This window comes from Uloborus diversus, chromosome 3 (assembly GCF_026930045.1).
Source record: "Uloborus diversus isolate 005 chromosome 3, Udiv.v.3.1, whole genome shotgun sequence".
Lineage (NCBI taxonomy): Eukaryota > Metazoa > Arthropoda > Arachnida > Araneae > Uloboridae > Uloborus > Uloborus diversus.
In genome coordinates this window covers 147,706,511-147,726,459 of record NC_072733.1, presented here as the reverse complement: position 1 = coordinate 147,726,459, position 19,949 = coordinate 147,706,511, and the positions used below count along the sequence as shown (strand labels likewise).

The following is a 19,949-nucleotide window of genomic DNA, read 5'->3' as shown; positions in this document are numbered from 1 at the left end:
TGACTGCCTTGTTTGACCTACTTTCGAAAAGTTCTTTAATACTTTCCGTCCAACATTTCTTTTAGGACCCTTAAAAAGGCAACGGAATGCGGCTTTGAATTCTTAGTAAGTACTGTATCGAAATAGTTTAAGATCTCCCCAAACAATTCTTCTTGAGTAACTTCTTTCAAGTTCAAAATTTTATTAAAGCAGATAGACTTTTCTCTCCAACAGACGTACTTCATATACTGAATGAAATTGCATTTTTATTTTGTAACAAAAATACATTTGAGAACAATATTTCAGTGCTTCAAATGTGATAAACATTTCTTACAATGCAATTTAAATTTTGCGTCGTCAAAAACTACTGTTAAAAACAATCCTGCGATTTTAGATTAAAAGTTACTAACATCCATGTTGCCCTGTACCTTTTACCGTAAAATGCTATGTTACTGTAGAATATTACATAGAATAAACGAGAATTAAAACGCACAACATGTGAGCAGCTGGTTCGATCTCGGGACCTTCGTATTATCCGGCGGTGTTGGCGACCACCATACCAGTTGGGACACATTGATAAAGGGGAAATGCGGTGTTATGTGCTTTGCACTGTAAGTCAAGTGGTGTATCAATTGGAGCTGCTGTTTATTTTTTTCGATACAATTTACATTAATTTTTTTTTGTGCTGTAAACACTCCATGTAACAGTAATATTTACCATAAGTTTCCTGAATTTTTAACAGTGTATGTTTGGAATGTAGAAAAATTGAATTTTCGCTATTAATGAAGCAATAACATTCTCGCTATCCATGATTTATAGTAAGACACTCTGGTGTAGATGCCTGGTTGCATTGCTGCAGCACAGTGACCTCCAGTGGATACCAGTCCGATCAAATACCATCGTCGATTTCTGTAAAGAACTAACGGACCTCCGCTATCCCCCTGAAAGAAAAAAAAAGACATGCAATTAGGCAGTGGCGTATCTAGCATGGGTGACACCCGGGGCCATAATATGTGGTGTCCCCTCCCCCAAACGCAAAAAAAAAAGTTTTATTGTTCTATGTAAGCATGAAATTCATATAATTTTCAGTCAATTCCACTTTGGGTGCCCCCCCCCCGACGGTAACACCCAGGGGGACCGCTCCCCCCCTCCCCCGTATTGACTCCACTGGATTAGGAAACACGACAGATTTCTTGATAGAAATTTTACAGCTTTAACGTTCCGCAAACAGTAATTTCTAGAAAAAACAACAATTTCATTTACTTTGTAAATTAACTTCGTTTTGTTCAGTAAAATGTACTCATTTCAGAAACATCAAGAAATTGCGCAAGTCAGTAATTATGATCGAGAGATAACGGAAATGCATACGCCTTCATCATCATTGCAAAGGAAATGAGCACCACTTAATCATCACTGCCTCTTCTCACAGGCTAGATGTTGGAGGCGATTTAGATTTAATAGAGTTTGCAAATGTCTGTTATTAATTTGACGTAAGATAAAATTAGGCTTTGATGGTCCCCAATAAAGAGTTGTTCAATTTTCTTAAATTTTCTTTACCTGCATGAGAAGTTTCCGTAGTTTTTAGTTATTATCAGTGTTGGGCATTAATCAACTAAATCCTCTATCGACTAAAGTAATCTGACTTCCATTTAGTTCAGACTAATATTTTAAAAATTTAATTCAATTACAGACGAAGATTAACGTTAGTTTAAACTAACTCGTTAGTTGACTAAAAAAACTAATTTAGTTCAGATTGATTTAGTTCAGATTAAATTAATCAGATTGAATTCAGTCAAACTAATTTAATCAGATTGATTTAGTCAACTAAAGTAATCAGATTAAATTTCGTCAGATTAAAATTTATACTAAATCTAATCAGATTGAAAAATATCTACACTGTTAAAACTACAGATTGCGTTTGGATTCTTTAAGGGGTTCCTTTCTCTTCTCCCCCCCCCCAATGAATATTAAGTAGCTCCTAATGTGTTACGGGGGGGACATTGGGGGTTGAGGGACTGCCCCCTTACCGATTTAAGACCTTAAAAAATCAATAATATTTAAAAACACCCCCTTTGGACTGACGCAGTTTGCGACATGACCCACACTACCCCCCCCCCCATTTGGTACACAATACTGCTTTTGGTCTTCCGTATCTATATCTTCTTTATCTTTACTAATAATAAAGCTGAAAGTCTCTCTGTCGGGAGGATGTCTGTAGGATGTCTGGATCTCTGTGACGCGCATAGCGCCTAGACCGTTCGGCCGATTTTCATGAAATTTGGCACAAAGTTAGTTTGTAGCATGGGGGTGTGCACCTCGAAGCGGTTTTTCAAAACTTCAATTTTATGAATTTTCTATTAAAATTTTAAGGCGTTTTTCACACAATCTTTACTAATAATAAAGCTGAAATTCTCTCTGTTCGGAGGATGTCTGGATGCCTGGATCTCTGTGACGCGCATAGCGCCTAGACCGTTTGGCCGATTTTCATGAAATTTGGCACAAAGTTAGTTTGTTGCATAGTGGTGTGCACCTCGAAGCGATTTTTCGAAAATTCGATTTTGTTCTTTTTCTATTCCAATTTTAAGCCCATTTTTCACCGAAATTTAATAAAATGGGAAAGAATTTGTTATGAAAATTATCTTTCTTTATCTTTCTTTTCTTTACTTCTTTATCTTTCTCCTTTTCTTTTCTTTTTAAATAACAAACCTGAAAGTCTCTCTGTATGGATGTTTGGATCTCTGTGACGCGCATAGCGCCTAGACCGTTCAGCCGATTTTCATGAAATTTGACACACAATTAGTTTGAAGCATGGGGGTGTGCACCTCGAAAGCGATTTTCTGAAAATTCCATTTTATTAATTTTCTATTAAAATTTTAAGCCCTTTTTCACATTCTTTAATAATAATAAAGCTGAAATTATCTCTGTCCGGAGGATGTCTTGATGTCTGGATCTTTGTGACGCGCATAGCGCCTAGACCGTTCGGCCGATTTTCATGAAATTTGACACACAGTTAGTTTGTTGCATAGTGGTGTGCACCTTGAAGCGAATTTTCGAAAATTCGATTTTGTTCTTTTTCTACACCAATTTTAAGCCCATTTTTTACAGAAATTTAATAAAATGGGAAAGAATTTGTTCCGAAAATTATCTTTCTTTATCTTTCTTTTCTTTACTTCTTTATCTTTCTCCTTTTTCATTCTTTTTAAATAACAAACCTAAAAGTCTCTCTGTATGGATGTTTGGATCTCTGTGACGCGCATAGCGTCTAGACCGTTCAGCCGATTTTCATGAAATTTGACACACAATTAGTTTGAAGCATGGGGGTGTGCACCTCGAAGCGATTTTTCGAAAATTCGATTTTATTAATTTTTTATTAAAATTTTAAGCCTTTTTTCACATAATCTTTACTAATAATAAAGCTGAAAATCTCTCTGTCTGGAGTCTGAATCTCTGTGACGCGCATAGCGCTTAGACTGTTCTGCCGATTTTCATGAAATTTGGCAAAGTTAGTTTGTATCATGGGGTTGTGCACCTCGAAGCGATTTTTCGAAAATTCGATGTGGTTATTTTTCTATTCCGATTTTAGGAACAAAATTATCATAAGATGGACGAGATTACCATAACGTGGAACCACAACATAATAGCCAATTGGGGCATAAGCCAATTGGCGATAAAATTCACCATACATTATTTGTAAATATACAGGCGGACCAAAAGACCTTTTAATTTTCTATTACGGGCAAAGCCGTGCGGGTACCACTAGTACTGGAATAAAGGCTTGATTTTTTTCATATCCAGATAGCCGACGCCTTTTCCATATTGCAGTTACTTATATGAGGGGATGCCCCCCTCTCAAAAAGAAATTCACTCCACTCAAATTATGGGGGTGGTTAAAAACGCGAAAATTTTCCAAAAGCAAACCTTAAAAGTTTGAAGTCTGCGCCACCCGCCCCACTAATCCCCCCCCCCCGTAGGCCACACCACTTCTGATCTTATTCGAATAAAATGCTTGAATTTTTTTATCCAGATGGCCGATGCTTGTTCTGTTTCAAAGTAACTTACTTAAGGGGATACCCTCCCTTTAGATTGAACCCCCCTCAAATTACGGGGGAAGGGGGCTCCCCCAAAAAAACATAAGTACAAATTTTTTTTCAAAAACAAGCGCTAAAAATTTTAAGTTTGAACCAACCTCTCCACTGACACGCCCCCCCCCCCCCCCGTAGACCACACTGCTTCTGGTTTTATTGGAATAAAATTTTTGATTTTTTTAAATCCAGATGGCTGATGCATGGTCTGTTTCTGAGTAACTTACGTAAGGGGTTACCTCTCCTTGAATAAGAAAGTCCCTCATATTCTGGGGGGCTCCCCCACCTTCAAAAAATCTATTAAAACACGAAAATTTTTTAAAAACAAACCTTACAAATTTGAAGTCGGCGCCACGGACCCCGTTAGTCTGGATCCCCGGATAATCCGGCTCGATCGATTTGACCGATTTCCCTTTACATTTAAAGAGCGATCGTCAAAATTCCATAATAATTATTTATTTAACCCTCTCACGGGCAAGACCGTGTTATATCGTTGATTGAGTTCCCTTTTCTTCGCTATGCAACTTTTGAATCAATTTGTTTTACTCGATAGGGAAAAAATTGAACTGTCACAGGAGAAGATTACAGACTTTGTAATAACAAAGTAGACATGTTTACTGTTTATTTGTAATTTAATGTGTTTCCTTTTAAGGTGATTTTCAGTGAGTATGTTTTATTTTGTTTTGTTTTTTTCATTCTACGGATTTTCGGTAGTCCGGATTGGGTCGGATTCCAATTAATTCAAATTATCGAGGTTCTACTGTAATGCCCCTCCCCCCCCCCTCCAAAAAAAAAATTTCAAAAAGATTATTACATTTTCTCATGGTTTCGATATTTTTTTGTATTTTTCAAGCAAACGTTCAAAATTTTCCCCGCGGTGTGGGGGGGGAGCGGGTCCTGACCTTCATGACCCCTCTTTGTATCTGCAATTGACATACACTTGGACATAAAAATATACATCTGTACACCAATATGCTCGGGATAACAAGTTACACTTATATACTTGTATATACACGTATTTACTTGTGTTTGCACGTACTTTGATGTACATACACGTGGCAAATACAAAATTAGTGTGTAAACGTATATACTCGGATTAACACGTTTACATACGTGTATACACGCACATACTCGTATATACACGTACTTACTCGTATATACACGCATTAACTCGTGTATGCATCATAAATATGTATTTTAACTTACAAATACAAATGTACGTCTGTACACGAGTATACTCGGGTTAAACAAGTATCTACACGCATATTCTCGTCTGTACACGTACATACTCGAAAATACAAGTATTTTTTCTTATATGCACGCATGAATATATATATACACGTTTAAAAGCTAATTTACCTCTGTACACGAGTACACTTGGGTACAGAGGTAACACACGTATCTATACGCATATTCTCGTGTGTACAAGTACACACTCGTATATACACGTATTTACTCGTGTAAAAATGCATAAATATGCATATACGCGTAAAAATAAAAATGTACCATTGTACACGAGTATACTCAGATTAAACACGTATCTTTACGTCTTTTCTCGTGTGGAATCGCACTTACTCGTTTGTACACGTATTTTCTCGTATATGCATGCATAAATATGTATATAAACGTTTAAATACAAATTTACCTTTGTACGCGAGTTTAGTCGGGTTAACACGTATCCATACACAAATTCTAGTATGTACACGAACATACTCGTATATACAAGTATTTACTCGTGTTTGCACGCATAAATAAGTATACAGGATGTATCAGTACAGAGTTTACATACTTTCAGGGCAGATACAGTGCACCTAGACGCGATAGTGACGACACAAAGCGTAAGACAGGGCACGATTAAGATGAGAAAACATGTTTATTATTTTTAATGCAGCAAAAATACTGGTAAGATTTGTCTGGTGCATACAACAGATGTTGCTACGTAAACCGAAGCATCAAATGACGGTGCATGCGTACACGTGGTTTTTGTTCCACCAGGAAGTCCGGGACCCGCCCGGTATTTTTGCTAAATTTCGATATTACTGGCGGGGTCGTAATTTCGAACACCTTCTTTGATGATGATCGTTGGCCCCTTAATTTTCTTTTTCCTTAGTTTTTTGCTGTACTAAAGATTCTGAACATGTTCTCTTTTCTTATTCGTGTTTTGTCTTTTTGGTGATTGGTGTTGTCACTACCGCGCCAGGAAAGTTCTTCCGACCATGCATTGCTATGTGTTTCCCCCCGTCTAGGTGTACTCTATCTGCCCTGAAAGTCTGTAAACGCTTTACTGATAAACATTGTGTACACTTAGAAGTTTGAATATAAATCCGTGCACTAATAGACTCGGGAAATAGGTATTTATACGTAAAATTTGGTGTTTACACTTACGAACTCGTATATACACGTATTTACTTCTGTTTGCACGTAGAGATACAAAATTCCAGTAGACACGAATATACTCAGGTTAACACGTACAGCTCCGTATATACACGTACACACTCGTATATACACGTACTTACTCGTATATACACGTACTAACTCGTGTATGCACGCATAAATATGTATTTTATCCAAAAATACAAATGTACCTCTCTACTCGAGTATACTCGGGTTAAACACGTATCTATACGCATATTCTTGTGTGTGCACGTACATACTCGTATATACTTGTATTTTCTCATGTATGCACGCATAAAAATGTATATGCAATCTTAAATACAAATGTACCTCTACACGCGAGTATACTCGGTGAACATTTATCTATACGCATATTCTCGTGTAAATACAACGACCTCTACACACGAGTATACTCGGTGTAACATTTATCTATACGCATATACTCGTGTAAATACGTACATACTCGTATTCTCTTATATGCACGCATAAATATGTATATACAAAGCAAATTTCTCTGTACACGAGTATATTCGGGGTAACAAGTATCGATACACATTCTCTCGTGTGTTCACGTACATACTCGTTTATACAAGCATTTATTTATGTATAAACGTACAAATATGCATATACACATAGAAATACAAATGTACCATTGTACACGAGTATACTCGGGCTAAAAAAAGAACCTAGAAACCTATTCTCGCTTGTACACGAACTTACTCGAATATACACGTATTTTCTCGTATATGCATGCATAAATATGTATATATACGTTTAAATACAAATTTACCTCTGTTCACGAGTATACTCGGATTAAGACGTATCCATACTTATATTCATTTGTGTACACGTATACATGTATTTACTTGTGTATACATGTATTTACTTGTGTATGCACAAATAAATTTGTACATACACTTAGAAATTAAACATATCTCCGGGATAACACGTATTTATACGTATAAACTCGTGTTTACAAATATGTATCGTATATACACATATTTACTTGTGTTCACACGTACTTGTAGGTATATACACGTAGAAATACAAAATTCCTGTATACACGAATATCGTCGAGTCATCACGTATATACACGTATATGCACAAAAATACTCGTATATAATATACACGTACTTACTCGTATATACACGTATAACTCGTGTATGCCCACATAAATATGTATTTAAACGTACAAGTACAAATGTACCTCTGTACACGAGTATACTCGGGTTAAACACGTATCTATACGCATATTCTCGTGCGTACATGAACATACTCGTATATACTTGTCTTTTCTCGTATATGCACGCATAAAAGTGCATGTACTAGATTAAATACGAATTCACCTCTGTGCACGAGTATACTCGGGTTAACACGTATCTATATGCATATTCTCGTGTGTACTCGAACATACTTGTATATACACGTACTTTCTCGTATATGCTCGCTTAAATATGTATATAAACGTAGAAATACAAATGTACCTCTTCACACGAGTATACTCGGGGTAACACATATCTATACGCATATTCTCATGTGTACACGTATATACACGTATCTTCGCTTGTGTGCACGCATAAATATGTATATACACAATTAAAAGCAAGGTTACCTCTGTACACGAGTATACTCGGGGTAACACGTATCTATATGAATAATCGTGTGTACACGTACATACTCGTATATACACGTATTTACTCCTTTATAAACGCATAAATATGCACATACACGTAGAAATGCAAATGTGCCATGTTACACGAGTATACTCGGGTTAAACACGTATCTATAAGACTATTCTTTTGTGTGCACGTACTTACTCGTATATGCACGTATTTTCTCGTATATGCATGCATCGATATGTAAATACACGTTTAAATAGAAATTTACCTCTGCACACGAGTATACTCAGGGTAACACGTATGCATAAGTATATTCTCGTGTGTACATGAACATACTTGTATATACACGTACCTTCTCGTATATGCACGCTTAAATATGTATATAAATGTAGAAATACAAATGTACCCCTTTACACGAGTATACTCGGAGTAACACGTATCTATACGCATATTCTCATGTGTACACGTATATACACGTATCTTAGCTTGTGTGTACGCATAAATATGTATATACACAATTAAAAGCAAGTTTACCTCTGTACACGAGTATACTCGGGGTAACACGTATCTATACGCATAATCGTATGTACACGTACATACTCGTATATACACGTATTTACTCGCTTATAAACGCATAAATATGCACATACACGTAGAAATACAAATGTGCCATCTTACACGAGTATACTCGGGTTAAACACGTATCAATAAGCCTATTGTCGTGTGTGCACGTAATTACTCGTATATACACGTATTTTCTCGTATATGCCTGCATAAATATGTATATACACGTTTAAATATAAATGTACCTCTTTACACGAGTATATTTGGGGTAACACATATCTATAAGCATATTCTCGTGTGTGCACGAACATACTTGTATATACACGTACTTTCTCGTATACGCACGCTGGAATATGACGTAGAAATACAAATGTACCTTTTTACACGAGTATACTCGGGGTAACACGTATCTAGACGCATATTCTCATGTGTACACGTACATACTCTTATATATACGTACATACTCGTGTATACACGTATTTACTGATGTGTGCACACATAAATATGTATATTTACTTAAAATTTCAAATATACCTCCGTACACGAACATACGCGGGATCACACGTTTATATACGTATATACCCGCACGTAGTCGTATGTACACGCATTAACTCGTGTATGCTTGCATAAATATATATATACACGTAGAAATACAAATGTGCCTCTGTTCATGTGATATTTATATTTTACGAATTTAATCTGAATTAAAAAAGTAATCAAATCAATTTGATTACTTTTAATCTGATTACTTTTAGTCTGACTAAATTCAATCTGATTAATTTAATCTGAACTAAATCAATCTGAACTAAATTAGTTTTTTTGAGCAACTAACGAGTTAGTTTAAACTAACGTTAATCTTCGTCTGCAATTGAATTAAATTTTTAAAATATTAGTCTGAACTAAATGGGAGTCAGATTACTTTAGTCAACTAATCAATCAATTACAAATTTAGTTGATTTTTTTAGTTGATGCCCAACACTGGTTATTATCATAACCCAGAGTCTTCTTTCTCTAGTTCTAGTTCTTTTCTTAGTTATTATGAATGTTGGTTTTGGTCTTTACTTTTCCTCCTAGTATTTTTCCTACTCACTACTATAGTCACTACCAGTGGTTGGAAGTAGCGCGCTACAAGTAGCGACGCTACTGTAGTAGCTACATCTTTTAGTAGTTTGTAGTGTAGCGCACTACTTTTTAAAAAAAGTAGAGTAGCGAGTAGTTCGCTACAAAAAAAAAGTAGTTTGTAGCGATTTCTGGAAACTACTTTTGAATAAAGTTTATATAAAAAAAAAGCGCATTTTTAAACGAATCTGACTGGTGCAAGTCTTACGCAAGTAAAACTGCGCACCTATCAGATTCGTAAGACTGAAAAATACGAGCTGACCTCTGACATATTATTTTGACGCCATACGTTGTATCTGTTTGACGCCATTAGTTTGTTTGGCATAGAAACTTTCACGTTTTCCCTATATGCGCCTTGAATAGAGTATGGCTTAAAAAGAAAGAAACGAATTTTTTCCGTTTCATGAAAACTTTGCCCGTTAAGCAAAAAGCTTTCGGTATCAATGCCATTTGCACATGCAGTCGAACCTCAACTTACGCGATTGATGCGTTTCAAACTTTAGATAAACAGCTCGCTTATGCGAAATTATATTTCACCAACTTCATATTTAGAAAGAAAAAATGCTGAGCGGCGATTTGTACGTTAACAATCTGATGTTTCGACAAGTACGGTGCGGGAAATTTTGGCTTTCAGTGATGCTAAAGGGAAATTCTATTCACGAAACTAATATTTAGTATCCAAGAAACAAGGTGATATAAGCCCAGCGCTTCCGCTCCGAAAATTTTCGTGTTGCGGGTGAGGAATTCGCGTCAGCTGCAAAATGCATCTCTCGAGTAAAACTCGCTATATAGACATTTCGCGTCAGTCGAATTGCGTTGTAGCCAGAGTCCACTGTTGCTTAAAATTGTACATTGAAGTAAAGTATTTTTAGTTATGTTTCATGTTTCGAATAATTAGTAGCCCCGTTTGGGATATTTTTCCTTTTTTTTTCTTTTTCACTGATCGAGTATTGATATATTAACATATTAAAAGTCAATGAGATGGTGTCCAGGTCCGGAACCCTAGCTTGAAGCTCAAAAGCAATTAATTCCTACGAAATATAAGTTCCTTTAAAATTAACTCATATAATGAAAATTAAAGTTTCTCTTTTGTTTAAAAGATGTTTTTCATCATCTAAATCACTTTCATGTATATGTATGTCTATGTAAAATTTAAATCAAATTATGACTGGATTTATCTCAATTTCAAGTAGCCGAGTTACACTTCTTGAATGAAATGCTACTTACTCTCAGGAAAGGATTAAAAATTTGAAGGTTGAATTCTTTCCACTTCTTAATCCTTTCTTGCGGATTCGTGCAAATGGTAAAAAATGTTTGGATTGACGAATCGTTTCAGTAAAGGAAAGAAAGAATAAAAAACTTATTGCAATATTCCATGTTCAAATGAGCCAATATATAATCTGAACATTTTATAAATTTTTTCATTCAATTCTCAAATGGTGTGTATGTGTATGTTATTTATTTATTTATTTTTTAAAAAGTAGCGAAGTAGCGACTACATTTCAAAAGTAGTTTGTAGTTGCTACATTTTGAAAAAAGTAGTTGTAGTTAACTACATTTGTGGAAAAGTAGTTGTAGTTCGCTACAAAAGAAATGTAGTTTTTCCAACCACTGGTCACTACTACTTTGCAGTTTCCAATAACAATGCGCTATTTGAAAAAACATAAAAGGGTACTGTAACAAGAAATGCGATACCAAAATATAACAGTTTAATAGCAACACCTTGTGACAACCTTTAATGTTATTTTTGAACAGAGACATTTAGGCCAAGAGGTATTTCAAAAGCGACGTTCATGCATTGCAGATGCATGAGTTACTTTTCAAGAATAATTGTTAACTAACTTTAAAATATATTGCGTACATGTAGCAGATTGGATGGATAAACACCATTACAAATGTTAACTTCTCTTTAAGTTTACACAAGTAAGAAAGAAAACAAAATGACATCAACTTGGCGTGGTAGTAAAAGAGTGGTTCTAAATTTTAACAAATGAAATTAGTCATTCAGTAGTTTTATTTGAAGTAACGTTACTTATGCTTAGCTAAATAAGACTTTATGAACAACATTTTCGACTTTATACACTTTCACAAAAATTTATTTGCAGTTTTTCATGAATAACTTATTTGGTATCGTCAATGCTCAATTCACACACTCACGTATACAGGGTGTTCCGGTTTAACCTGCAAGACATATTTTTTCACAACCGTTAGTCCTAGATGCGTTTTTCCAATTGCAAAGATAGTCAAAATCAGATGCAGAGTTGATATATTGAAAGTTGAAGCAAAAACAAAAAGGAGTCAAAAAATAAAAAAATAACTTTTTATACATGCCCTAGGTCCCCTAACTTATAATTAGGAAAATAATATCCGTTGAAAAATAATACTAACACAAAACAATTGACATTTGCGCTACCAAATCTCAAGGAGATTTTCGATTTCAAAGTTGTAAGGGACCATACTGAAGATGAGGTTGGAACTTATCGCCTTTTCAGAATAATGACAGGTTGTCGAAGTAAAAAAATAAAATATTCATATTTTTCATTCCTATCCAAAAATAAATGCAAATGTTATGCCATGATTCGCAAAAACACATTAGAAGACCTCGAACAGTTTGAAACACTACTCTATGCGCACATATAATTTTAAACCTTTGTTAACTTCTATATTTTCCTTCACAAAGTGTTACTGACGGCGAGTGTAAAGTGATGTAAGTAACAAAACACTGCGTTCATATCTCGGTGAATATTGCTCGTACTTATGTCAAACTTTCTGTGTTGGAACTATTTTTCAATGCTGATTATTTCCCTAAATATAAGTTAGGGGACGTAGAGACTGTATAAAAAGTTAAATTTTGTATTTTTTGACTCATTTTTGTTTTTGCTTCAAACTTTCAGCATCGTAACTCTGCATCTGATTTTGAACTTTTTTTTTGCAATTGGAAGTATGCATCTAGGACCAATAGTTGCGAAAATAGAGGTCTTGCATGTTAAACCGGAACACTATATATATATATATATATATATATATATATATATATATATATATATATATATATATATATATATATATATATATATATATATATATATATATATAACAAAAAAATCGATCACCAAAAAGGCGTTGTCCGATTGAGACGAAAATAGGTGGATAGGAAGACAATGTACAGAATAGTAAATGATTAAAATCTCAGATCAATTGAATAATTTATGTCAGAGTTACAGTATTAAGTTCAATAAGGTGTTGAGCCGCCTCTAGCCTAGATACAAGATGAAGCACGGCTTGGCATAGACCAATAAAGCTCCCGGGTGGTGTCTTGCGGCATTTCCAAATTCGTTAAAATTGTCGAACGTGGTCATCAACATTCCGTGCCAGATGCAATTGTCTTCCCATCATGTCCCAGACATGCTCGATGGGAGATAGATCTTACGGAATTCTTAAATAGTGTTATCTTTACAAAGCTCAAAGTTATAAACATTTATTTGACTCCTCAGAATTAAACAGGATATCGTATGAACTATTTTAAGAAATTCTTATGCATGATTTACTTTCTAAGGAAATATACGTTGAACTTGGAAGAATTTATCACAGATGTTTGTGAAGAATGTGAATTTAAGAATATGAGAAAGAAAGTTTCGGACTTATACTATAAATTCTTACGTAACACATTTTGGCAGTGATATATTTTTAAAAATATGGTTGACGTTCATGAATTAAAATGTACACGTTATAATATGTTTGCCGTAAAAATTAGTTTTCTCAGATTCAGCTACTTTTCACGGTATGTTTGTCACTTGTAAAAATATACTTTTACTTGGTTTCGCTTATCTTTTTGGTTTTTTATTTTATTTATTTTTATTTTAATGTTATTATATAGTATCACTTTTTGGGAAAAAATAATTAATTGTTTTTACTTGAAAGCTTTAAAAAAATAAGGTCAATAATTATAGTATTCGTTTTTTTAGTTGCCCAAATGAAAAATGGACAAGTTGAATAAAAAAGAATGCCTTTTGAAATCAAAAGAAATCCCCATGATCTTTGTAACATATGTTTAATCGTTTAAATGGCTGGCTACGGCCATTACTGTGGAAAGGTTTTCAATGACTCTTGAGGAAATCTCACACAGTTTCCTTCACTTCACTTTCAGAATCGCAGTGTTACCCCTGTAATTCAGTCTTAAGTGGTCTAAAAATGAAGAGGTCACAGGGTGACAAATCTGGACTGTATGGCGGGTGTAAGAGCTGTTCTCAACGAAAAATGTTAAAGAAGGCATTTACAGTGTTCCACGTCTGGTTTTCGCAGATTCGATACGGTTTGCCTCCCTTTCCAAAAACTTTCCTTTTTATCCTTATACGTTGGCGCTGTTATAACTGAAGTCATTCTGACGCAATCGCACGGGTTCACTTTTCATGTGTTCGACCCATATGCGTAATTAAAAGAAACAAGTTAATTTTTATAACACGAAATGGAGGTAAGAAATGCTCTTGCAATACAAGATTGTTAAAATTAGTGATTGTTACCCTCTAATCTCTGATCCCACAGGTAATTGAGAAACAACTATTCTACCCAATGTTAAAAAGATAAATTCTGATTTTATCTTCTAACTCAAACTCGATTCATCAGGGGATAAAATTCAACTTTAGAAATCACCAATTTATAAGTGCTACGGCAAAGTCCGGAAAGACTACGTAACTGCATGTACGGATGACTTGTTTAAAAGCTCATCTGTTTCACTGTGAATATTTATGACAGAAATAAAATTCTTCAGCTTCTTGACCTCTTAACTACCTTTCCTTCCGCATATATGCTTTGGTTTTTCTTTTGTTTAGTTGCCCGTTAGCTCATTACGTAGAAGTTAAGCGTTGCAATCATATGCCCAAAAGCGCGATTTCAAACCCGGTAGCAATCGGTGGATTTTCAACATTCAGATAATCGTCAGCAACTATGTTGTATAATTATGCAGCATGTAAAATTCCCCATGAGTATTCGTTTTGCCTTGAACACTCTTTGAAACATTGAACTCCATTTGCAGTTTCACATCGTTAGGAGCCCAGGTTCTTCCATCTGGTGACTGGGCGTCATAACTCTGTGGTAATGTCTTTCTGCCGATAGAGGTGCCACATTAAATAATAAATGCTTGCTATTGTGAAATGCACTAGATCTGTAAATGATTAGAAACCAATATGCAGTATTTTAATAAAAAAAAGAAAAAAAAATCCATTCCAGGGAAATTTTTCGTCCCGTTGTTTAAAAGATAAAAGCATTTTCATGACTTCTTTGAGTAAGAGACGCTCTTTGATAGTGAAGTAATTTTAATTACAGGTATTTCTATTCGTGTTAGATCCCTTTACTCAAGTCTTTTGAAAAAAAAATGCCTTTCATGCTTTACACAAATTTGTGACGGCAAACTCCTTTTATAACTGATTAAACACGACAGAGGAAAAAAAGAAACACTTCCATGTACTGAAATAAACAAACGATTCCCATTTCGGCAGTTTTTTGAAAAAAATAAAATTAAAAACTGACTTCATTTCAACTTCTGTACAACTTAATGAACAGTTAAATTGCGAGCTTCCTCTTGCGTTGTTAAAATGCTGAAATGTGCTGCCATGTAGGCAGTATCGGTAGATCAGATTTCTCAGTGGGAGTTTATCAATTCTTTATTAAAAAAAAAAAAAAAAACATTTTTATGGAATTTTTTGATCTATTTTCCAAGTTAATATCTAGGTTGGTTTATTTCTAATCTTTCAATAAGTTTTACACAGGACCTGTACTTCGATTTCTTTACTTCCTACGTTTCTAGCAAAAATGATGTATTCGACGTAAGCTCTTCAAAGGTTAAAAATAACTTTTTTGAAACTTCATACGCAAAGAAAATTTTGACTTTTTTAAAAATTATCCTCAATTAGGCCTTGAATAAGTGAGTTCTGTATTTCCGACGATATATATAAAGACGTATATGTAAACGAACTTGACTGCATATAATTATATTTTGAGCAAACTCACTTTGCACGAATCATGTCCTCCAACTGAAAAACCTGCACACAACATCCCATTACTCACATAAATCGCTTCATATAACTGATTGCATTCTTTGTTTGAAACAATAGGAACAGCTGCTTGCTTGAGAACATCCGAGTTTCCACTGCCTGTAACAGAAGCAGAAGGGAATTCATCGTTTTTAACTTTAAAACATTTTTACGCTTTAAACACTTACTATGTCACTACACTTATAACAGTTTTTGCAGTAATAATGTATATTCAATCTCTTCATTCCTTACACAGTTTAAATGATAGAATTATTTAAAAAATACTAAGCACTTTTTATAATGCACTCAAAAGGGAAAAATAACTTTTCTGCGTCAGAAAGGACAAATTAATTATTCCTGTAGTTTTCGAAAATTCCGAGAAAATGACACCACAAACGAAAAGAAGTGCGGTTCAAGTCATGGAGAGATTTTTTATAATTTACTTTCAATCATAACTTCGAGTGTTGACGCATGCGTAGGTTTAGTTTGAAATGACTAGAACCGCAATTTTCTTCGTTTGTGGTGTCATTTTCTTGGAATTTTTTTAAACTACAGGAATACTTGTTTGTCCTTTCTGAAGCAGAAAAGTTATTTTTCCTTTTGAGTACATTATGAGAAGTGCATAGTATTTTTTTTTTAATTCTGTTATTTTATTCTTTTTAGTGTTAATGTATTTCCTAAATATAATGATGTTACTTTAAGCAGTTGGCACTGAATATTAATCCTTGTTCCTCTCTAGGATTTATTTGTTTGCTAACTTAATTCAAACTATTTAAATATATTAAAGGTTTCCCAAACTAATTTATGTTTAAAAACATACAATTTACTCATGAAAAATGTCTCTTTACTTAGCCCCGTTTTCGATTATCGGCATAGATCAGGGTAAAAATCCGAAGAAAGCAATGATAGTGGATAAATTTCATGCTTGTTCCAGAGAAGTCTTGATTCAACATTTTTATTATGATTACTATTAATATTGCTGTTGTAAGGCAACTAAATTTGTAACAATGGGTTTTATATTTAAACACTTAATAGGTAAATTACATGAAATTTGCTGTTTTTCATGCTAATCGAAATAAAAATTTTATTTTAGAATTGAATTTTTTAACATTAAGTTCTACCTTAAGATTTAGCAAATCATTTAAAGAAATACCGAAGTCTCTAAGTGGTCTAGTTGCTGAGGTATAAGCAAAAGCAAGCCTCAGATTTTTCCGTGACAATTAAGCCAAGTATAATAAAGGTGCTGAAACAATCCGGAAATTTTACGGTAAAAGTTGCTGGCATCCAATGTTGCCTCTAACTTTTGCAGTAAAATCCTATTTTACTGTGACATTTTACAGTAGAATAGACGAGAGTTAAAAAAAGCAACATGCGAGTAGCTGGTTCGATATCGGAATCTTCGTATTAGCAGGCGGCTTTGCTACCCACCAGACCAGATGGGGCAGATCGAGTAAGGGGAAATACGGTGTTAGTCTCGTAGTGTATCAATTGTTTCTGCAATCGTTTATTTTTTCGATGCAATTTGCTGTAATTTTTTTTCTGTACTGCAAACACTCCATTTTACCGTAATATTTACCATAGAAGTTTCCTGAATTTTTAACAGTGTATACACGTAAACTACACTCTCGATCTTATTACACTTTTTACTTTTCCAAAAAATTAAAGGTAAATAATAAAAATAACAAATATATATGAATTTATGTGCTTGGGCGTATAAAAACTAGTCCCTCTAAGTCCCCTAAATTATTTTAATACTCAACTTGGTACATATAGCTATTGATTAGCATTAATTTTAAAAATAATAAATTTACGTGCTTGTTTCGAAATATACGAAATGATCTCAAATCAATCTAATACGAAAAAATATGCTCGCGTAAAAAAAGCAAAGGTATGAACAATTGAAATTAAGTTTTCTGATATTTTTTATACATAATACATTGTAATATATATGCATTTTCAAATGAAATATAACATAGAGCTTAAAATTAACTTTTTATTTACAGTATAGGGAAAACAACTTAAAACTCTAAAACTTATATTTACTGTAGAAGAAAAGGTATTTCCACTGTGCCGAGCGAACTAAAATAATCTTTACTTTTGTGCTGTTTTTTCCTTAAATCAATTTACATAGTTTGTTCGGGCATAAAGTTCTTGAAAATGCATCTTCTTTTTTCTCTCTTAGTGTTACACTTTGTACAACAAAAGAACCACGAAGATTTTAAAATTCCTTATGTAAGTAATCTAAAGAAAAGTTTAAGTTTTTTTTTCTTTTTTTTTTCAAATATAATGCTTGAAGTACCTTCTAGTTTTCTTTAAACAATAAATGAATGAAGCATCATGCGTTAGTTCTTTCACTAAACGTTCTCCATTAGCTGTTGATATATTTAGATACGGTTCTTATACATATTTTACATATTTTTGCATATTATTCTTAGACTAGGAATGTTGTTTAATTAAAGAATAATGATTCTTTTTGTACATGAAGGTAAGTTTTATTGCAAGAATTTTTGCATAGGGTTAGCTCAGAATAATCCCTCATAAAAGTAAGAAGCTAGCTTTTTGTCTGTACTTTAAAAGAAATGAAATAGGGTGATTTGCCAGTAGTTGAATATTTAGTGGAAATTTCTACAAGTTCTATTTAATTTCAAGGGGGATAAAAATTGAAAATTTTACAATGTGTCTATAAAATTATCAGGATCAATGGTTACTAATCATTTTTCTGTTGTACTTAATATTTTTTAAGTTATTTCGAATAGAAGGTAAAAAGGGATATTTCGCCAGTAGTTGACCATTCACTTCAAGTAGTTGACCAGCGTCTGCCAGTAGTTGACCACTTTTTAAACACAGTAAAATCTGAAATCTAAACTATTAAATTCGGACCGGATGCATGCCTGTATGTACTTATGTTCCCTTAAGGGTTGCCCCTGATTGGTTGTTGGGTGGATGACGTCATCACGGATGCCACATGACTTTGATGATGGTTACACGACAGTGATGACTAATAGGTTAAAATGTCGTGAAAACTTAGTGACATTTGATACCAAAACCAAGTTATCAAAAAATGGTGCTAACTTTATATTATATCTTCAATTTCTTGCATAGCCCATAGATTACAAACGCATATGACGTCATTGATATACGAGACTCCGAAGGAGAATCTGGTCATCCTAGTCAGCTTGTATAATACTTAAATATAAAAACATTACTACTAAAAATAATGCATTGATATTATTAGTGATGAGTGTAAGTACAGTGAACCAATCACATCTGCATCATAGGGTGACATGGTAACCGCGGATAAGTGAATTTCACGGATAATCCACAAAATAAATTAAAAGCGATAGCTAAAAAAATCAACCCTCGCACATGCTTTAAATTCTGCCAGCGATGACCTATTAAATTTAAAAAAAAATTCCCAAATTTGACGACATTTAGTAATTTCTTGCCAAATTCGGCGGCAAAAAGTAAGTTGCCAAAAATGATGCCAATTTAACGATTTCTTTTTAATTTCTCGCCAAGTCCATAGCAGCGACTGCAAGCAGATATTACATCACCGTCATGTAAGTCGCCGCAGGACCCGAACGTTACCGTCGACCCGAATCTAGTCAGCATAGCTTCCAGAATAATGCCTAAATATTATAACATTACTGCTAAGTAAACTTACATGAAAAATGTTTAATTGTTTATCCGGGGTGTCCAAAAGTAACTTTCCTATATACGAAGTCCTAGCGGCTATTCGCTGAACCTATCAATCCAAAATTTTAGATACGGTTATTTGATGGAATGCGTTTGAGATTGATGATTTAAAACAACGCAGTGATCTCATGGCTGCGGTTACAGTGATAGAATCTCAAAATTTTCACATTACAACACCCACTTTTTCTTCGCGCAAATTGATCAATGTGGGCCAGAAATGGCGTTGGATCGATCGACGTGTGACGGAAATTGTTTGTTCGAAAATTTAAGCACCGACTGAAAAAAAAACTTTCCACTCTGCATTTTAAAGATTTTTTTTTCCGTAAGCTTTGCACATGATGTTTAGTGGTTGGTTCTTCTACTACTGTCTTAACCTGTGAGTTATTCAAAATGCTTTCCCTTCTATACTGTCACTAGGATAAACAATTTTCATCTTTGCAGCTTTTGTCACACGCCACTCGTTACAA

At 34.2% G+C, this 19,949-nt stretch overlaps 1 protein-coding gene across 3 annotated transcripts in view; it reads right to left on the bottom strand.

Annotated features, from left to right (window-relative positions):
* Positions 1-625: 625 nt before the first annotated feature.
* LOC129218174 (serine protease 30-like) overlaps positions 626-19,949 on the bottom strand; it is a 101,461-nt gene continuing 82,137 nt past the window's right edge. For all 3 annotated transcript variants that reach the window (XM_054852390.1, XM_054852391.1, XM_054852392.1), the window contains 2 exons: positions 15,764-15,906; positions 626-920 (listed from right to left, as the gene is read on the bottom strand). In XM_054852390.1, coding sequence (XP_054708365.1) covers positions 759-920; positions 15,764-15,906 — 305 coding nt within the window. In that variant the 3' untranslated portion in view covers positions 626-758. The remainder of the gene's footprint in view (positions 921-15,763; positions 15,907-19,949) is intronic.